We start from the raw sequence: 6,799 nt of genomic DNA, 5'->3' as shown, positions 1-6,799 counted from the left end.
ATAATGAAGTAGTTCAACGCTTTCTCCATAGTTCTTTTTTCTTTCTTTCTTTCTTTCTTTCATTCATTCATTCTTGTACAGGATCATCTCAGTTTAATCTCTACAAAGTATGACATTCCAGAGCTGCATAATGCCAACCTTTATCTATCAGTATTTAAGCCTAACATTTTTTTTTAGTTTTTGGGCATAACTAACCATAACTATGTATCTGTTATTCCTAACCAACCAATTTTGTTTTCTGGCTTTACAGGTGGAAGTGTAACACCACCTTTCCTCCTTATAAACAATTCAGAACTTGTTATAGTTGTTCAGTAAAACTTTTGCGATAGTTTGAAGTAATAAAATACATATACATGTTACAATCTTAAAAGGCAGATGTTGGCAGGTAGCGATTTTGGAGCAAAGATGCAGTAAATTTTCCATTTTAGCCTTGATTGTGGAACTGCTATATTTTGTGCTGTGGACTAACATCCACACACTTCAACACATTTTGGAGGGAAGCCATGTTGCCCATAAACGTGAAGGTGTTCCTGGCATCTCTCTAATGGATTTGTTTTCGTTTTGAAGCTTCAAGGTTGGTGCCTTTTTGCGTTTTAGGACTTTGGAAGATGTAATGAAGGGACAGCCCATATATGTTCATAAAACAGCTTTTGAGCCTATCCTTTAAATAGATTGTGCCCCTTGAAAATGGGGTTCTACTTATCAAAAAGCCATGATTCCTAATGCCTGTCTTCTGTGTGGTTATGAATTCCTTAAAAAAAAAAAAAAAAAAAAGAAACGTGGGAAAACTAAGCTAAGAGTTTGAAATAAGTTCATATCAAAAGGACATCTTTGGAAGAGGAAGAGGATAAAAAGCCTGCAGCACGCTTTGTGACACAGAACTTGAGGCAGAACGGTTTCTGCAAGACCATCTTTTACAACTTTAAACTCAAATGGGAAACTTGTATATATTAGCACTCAAAATTTTCTAAAACCCTTTTTTTCCCACAAAAAAAAGAACATTTGTTGAACTTAAAATTTGGTTAAATATCTTAGTATAAGATGTAATATTTTCATGTGTGATTTCTAAGTACAGCTTCAGAAGCAGTTCACATGTGCTGGGTTTTTTCTTTTCTCAATAAGCAAACATTTTATACTAAATTAACCCCAACTGTGTTTGTCATCTTTGTCCACTAGGTGTCACTCCAGCCATGAAAACTGTGTTGAAGACAGCACCTCGCCATGAGCAACTGTTAACAAGTCATCAGGAAGAAAGCCAATGACAGAACTGAGTTGCACCTCTATGTTGCACCATTTGTGAAAAACCAAATGTTGACCGACCAACTTCATTTTGGGATGAATATTATAACAAATGTGCATATGAAGAGTATTCTGATCAAAAGACAGGAGAGTTGAAGGTTTCCAGGTTTTCAACAACAGGAAGATATGAAAAAGATGGAACACCTGGAGCAGAATAAATCACGTTACAAGATTTTAATTCATTATAGAGACCCCCTGAACATTCCAAATGAACATATTCAAATACGTTATTTGTGAGCTTGAGGGTTACAATGTGAGCCTACTTATTAAAAAATGAACATAACTATGATTAACATGCAGCTCCAGCCGTGATGCCATCAGGTTGTCTCCAGTGAAGAAGCGGTAATAATGTTGTCAAAAGTGATGTTGGGTGTCATTCTGTCCCTCCTCATCCTTCTGACTGTGGGTGGTAATGTGCTGGTGTGTCTGGCTGTCTGTGCCTCTCGACGCCTCCGCTGCATCACAAACTGTTTCATCGTGTCTCTGGCTGTGACAGACCTGCTGCTCGGCCTCTTGGTCCTCCCGTTCTCTGCCCTCCTCCAGTTTAATGATGACTGGCCGCTTGGCCCAGTCTTCTGCAACTTCTACATCTGCATGGATGTCATGCTGTGTACCGCTTCCATCCTTACACTGCTGGCCATCAGTGTGGACCGCTACCTGGCTGTGACTATGCCTCTGAGATACGCATCACTAGTGTTGCCGTGGAGAGTTGCTGTAGCCATGGCGAGTGTCTGGACAGTGTCTGTGGCCGTGTCTTTCTTACCCATCCAAATGGGGTGGAATACTGTGAATGGGACAGTGCAGAACCACGGGCCTATGGCTGCAGAGAGGAGATGTCGATTCGAGTTGAACAGACCTTATGTACTCACTGACTCTCTTCTCACCTTTTTCCTGCCTCTGGTGGCTATGTGCTGGACCTACCTCCAAATACTCCGTATTGCACGAGCGCAGGCCAAGCGCATTGTCAGCACCCGACCCACTTGTGTCACCAGCTACAACAGCAGGAACAATCCTCCCACCTGCACCACTCTGGTCTGCAGTGTTTCGGCAGTTGTACTGAGAGAGCACAAAGCCACAGTTACACTGGCAGGGGTGATCGGGGCTTTTGTGGTCTGTTGGTTACCTTATTTTATCTTATTCACAATCTTGGGCCTGAAGGAGCATCCAGACCCTGGCTTAGTACCAGAATTTCCTTTTGTGTTGTGGCTGGGATATGCCAACTCAGCCCTGAATCCTATAATCTATGGAGCCTTTAACAGAGACTTCAGATCAGCCTACACCCAACTACTGAGATGCAGCTGCCCTGTTTACAAAGGGTGGAGGAGCCGACAGCCGTCTTCAACTGTAACAGCAGGTGAAGCTGCTAAGTTGAAGCTTTTCCAGAATACGGTCGATTTCAGAGTGCATATTTACAGTTTTGTGCAAAAGTCTTGAGCTGCCCCTCATTTCTTTATATTTTGATTCCGAGGATCCAGACTTTCTTGTGATGTCTTAAATTAGATAAATAGTGCAGTCTTTGTACCTGACAATTTTTTTTTCTGTTTGTCGAGCCACTTAATACAGACCTATTAATCATTTAAGCATAAAAAGGCACCTAAGTCAAGGTTATGTCAACTTGTAGCTTAGCAAAAAAAAAAAAAAAAATTTAATTTAGTAGCTTTAGGCACTTTGTCATTTGTTTCCATTTCTGTAGTCGCCTTTATGAAAAATGCCAAAGATAACAGTCTGTCAGACAGCATTTTTGCACCAACAGGGTGATTTCCAAAGTTGTTAGCAGAATACTTGTCATAGCTCAGCATGATGTCCTGTGTTTCCTGAAAAGTGGAGGACAAAAGAAGAAGTGGCAGGCCTAATAAACCATCTACAGCAAATGAACAGAATCTGAAAGGGATGTCCTTAAGGACAAGGGGCCTGAGAGATTAAGCTTAATCCATCTACTCTTCGTTGACACCTCATCAAAAATGGTCTCCATGGAAGTGCGGCTGCCGAGAAGCCATTCATAAAGAAAAGAAACAGGGAGAAAATGGTGAGGCATGCCAGATGACATAAAAGCTGGACTGCAAATCAGTGGCAACAGGTATTAATGAGTGATGAAACCTCCCCAGAGTCCAGGCTGCAACATTATTAAAGCAGTGTGGGGTCATCTTGACAGAAAGCAGAAGAAAAGTTAGCCAACATCCCAAGAAGAGCTTTGAAATGTCCTTCAAGAATCCTGGAGAACTATTCCTGAAGACTACTTTGAGGGTTCAAGCTGTGTTGTAGAATAACGGTGCTCATACCAGAAGAGCTCATACCAAAGTTTGACTTTTTGCCTTACTGTATTCATATTTATGTTTGCACATATTTCAATAAATCTTTGCACCCAATTTCCATTTTTCTGGCAACATAAAAAGAAATGAGATATTACAGCTCAAGACTGTTGCACAGTACTGTACATGAAATACGAAAACAGCCTATATGAAGATAATATGCCTGGCTTTTTTTTTTCACTCCAGTTCTTATCTTTTCTGCTTTCCATCTCAGCCAGAGAGCAGCTGACAGAGATGACACTGCTGTGTGGCCACACTCCTACCACTTGCAGGGCAGCTATAACAGACCAAAACATCATGCCTGAAGAACTGAACAGGAGTACAGCCACGACAACTATCCACTTTACAAATGGCACTGCTGCCACACATGACAGTGGCAATGAAGGGTAAATTACTGTTCAGTCTGTGTTTATCTGACACTTCATTAACAAAAATAGAAAAAGGTTGCAGTGAGGTTTGAGTCATCAGTGGTGCTAATACCCGTTATCGTCATCGAGGGGGCGTTCGTGCTACAACAACGCTCATATTAAATAATATTGAGATGAACACCATGCTTTGTCTTTGCGCTGGCTCTTACAAGAAATTCTGCTTCGCTAATTCTCTAAAACACAAAATCTACTCACTCTCAGAAGCACACAAATGTGTTGTTCTTATTCTTTTCAATTAACCTAGGTCAAACTGAGCCTGTGCTGGTCAGGAGCATGCTGTGGTCACAATACCACCAAGAACCAGCGAGAAAACATCAGCATGACGAGAAACAGACAGACAAAAGACAGGGAGAGATGTACCAACCCCCACCACATTCAGTGCTACAGCAGAACCACCCATGATACAACATGTAAGTAGATATACTGCATATACTGGCATCTCAACAGCCCCCACAGGCCACATCTTGCCCAGAACAAATGAACTGTGATACGCAGATCCTAGCTGTGTCATCCACAGTGCATTAGGCCATATGGCAATATGCTTATTAGGCCAAGAAATGTGCTTTCAGCACAGAGGAGACACATTATCCAGTTTCACAGCCTGCTTTCATTTCACTGCATTTGTGGACAACACATACTAATGAGTTTGCCAAGTGTGAATTAGTTAAAGCAACAAAACTAGTTTTTTCTTTTTTCTTTTATGATTACCATTGTGGGGGCTTAATAAGACTGCAGAATTGCAGCAAACATGCAAACACAAACACATACAATTCAATGTGTATTCAAACTGACAAATTGGAATTTTTCAAACATATATTTGTCAGTGCATTGTATGTATGAGTGTATTTATAGGTCATCCAGATTTGATGTGTAGTAATTACTGCACTTTTAATTAAGTACAAGTTCAGCATCAAATCAATCTCCCCAAGGTTTGCAACCAACATCAGCTTCATTTTAATGTATAACATAAGATCTTTTTTATATTTGATACAGTATATGGATATAGTTGAGGTACTCTGGAAGTACTATTTGAACACGTTTGTTACCTCCAGAGGCAGCAGTCCTACCTCCAACAAGGTGGCTTGGACTGTATGAGAATAAGAATGCACACTTCAGTAGTGAATTGTATCTCTCTCCATTGATTGCAAAGGTGAATGAATCAAGAAAAATCTCTTTCTGTTAGAATTCCCTCTAGCCTAACTTGAACACAGAAAAAGAGAGAGCAGGATCTCAGCAGCACCTCTTCAGTGAGGATCGATGCACAAGCACAGCCAGTTCTTGAACTCCAGAGACTGTGGATAGTACTGTGGCCAGCCAACTGACTTGTTGATCATTAATTTCACGAACCAGTGGACATTTTTTATGCTGACTCAAGAGTGCACTCCAGTGGAAACCTGAAGTACCACATCTTCAGCCTGAAGAAGACTAATAAACATTTAATTCAAAATGGATGACCCATAATGATAAATGGACTTTGAGCAAATACGTCTGTGCATTGAACTGTGTAGTATTGTAATGTTTTGTGTCCATGTTAAACACTCCAGCCACCTTCAGATATTTCTTAATTCTGCGGTGTAATGCTGGCAAACGTATACATTGATTCATACATTAAATGTGACTGAGGACTGAAAAAAATACATGTTCTGCTCCTAAAAAAAAAAAAAAAAAAGTAAAAATTACAACCAAAACAATAAAGAGCATCTCAAAAGAGGTATATCACATACAATACCATAACTGGAAGCAATACAAGCCGATAAGCGTGGATCTGTATTATGATGTGGGAGGATGCAGACAGTGTGTGTGTGGTAAGGAACAAGAGTACAGTGGACACAATTCATCACAGCTGTCAACAGACATTGCTTCAAACCGTCACCACATTAACACTGAACCCTTTTCATACTACAAGCTATTGCCTTGGAGGAATTATTAAGAAATGCATACTATATGTATATACATATCATATACGTATACACACATATATGTGAGATATTCCTTTCTTTAGTTCTGCTCAACAGATTTTCTTACTATATTTGAATATCAGTGAGTAGCTCTAACACTTCTGTTAATGACTAGATAATAGATTAATGTTTCCAAGTCAATCTTAATTTATTCAGAACTCACCTGCCAGATGTAATTCATTCTTTCTGTCAGGAATGCAATTGCTCTCTATTGTAACTGCACTTGAAAATGATCAAATACAATCCTCACTACCTCACTCACTCTTCTTGCAGCATAACTTGTGGGAAGCCACAACACTAAATCCACCTGCCTAACATTGTGATCCACTGCCAAAACAGCTCTGACCCCTTGGGACATGTGTATAGTACCACAATGTTGGCAGCAGATCATTTGGGTCCTGTGGGCTGTGAGGTAAGCTCTATGTGGATCTGTCTTGTTCTTGCGGAAGCACAAGCATAGTGGGGTCTGGGGAGTTTAGTGGCTCTGCTCATGCAGTGGGCCATTTGTTGACTTTTTGATGTCTTCATTGACCACTTTTAATGTTGTGGTGAGGTACACTGTCCTTCTGGGAAAGGCCACAGTGGTCAGAGAATACTGTTGCAAAGGAGGGATGTATTTGGTCTGTAGCTCAGGAGGAAGAGCAGTCCCCCACCAATCGGAAGGATGGTGGTTTAACTCCAGCTTAATTATGCCGACCGATGCATCCATTAGTGTATGAATGTGCACCAAGCAACGCACTGTGTGTGAGTTGATAGGAATGAGTGTGAGTGAATGGGTGAATGTGGCATGTATTGTTAGAAGCGC

The 6,799-nt window shown here is 40.7% G+C and overlaps 1 protein-coding gene across 1 annotated transcript; it reads left to right on the top strand.

Moving 5' to 3' along the window:
- Positions 1 to 1,615: 1,615 nt before the first annotated feature.
- hrh2a (histamine receptor H2a) lies at positions 1,616 to 4,027 on the top strand. Its single transcript, XM_072396426.1, has 2 exons — positions 1,616 to 2,653; positions 3,823 to 4,027. Exons 1-2 carry the CDS (start codon positions 1,648 to 1,650, stop codon positions 3,996 to 3,998), a joined length of 1,182 nt encoding a protein of 393 aa, XP_072252527.1. The 5' UTR covers positions 1,616 to 1,647; the 3' UTR covers positions 3,999 to 4,027.
- Positions 4,028 to 6,799: the final 2,772 nt, after the last annotated feature.

The sequence above is a fragment of the Leuresthes tenuis genome, unplaced genomic scaffold (assembly GCF_036924035.1).
Source record: "Leuresthes tenuis unplaced genomic scaffold, fLeuTen1.0.hap1 SCAF_11, whole genome shotgun sequence".
NCBI classification, from domain to species: domain Eukaryota; kingdom Metazoa; phylum Chordata; class Actinopteri; order Atheriniformes; family Atherinopsidae; genus Leuresthes; species Leuresthes tenuis.
The sequence above is the reverse complement of the archived record's forward strand: the minus strand, read 5'-3'. Positions and strand labels throughout refer to the sequence as shown.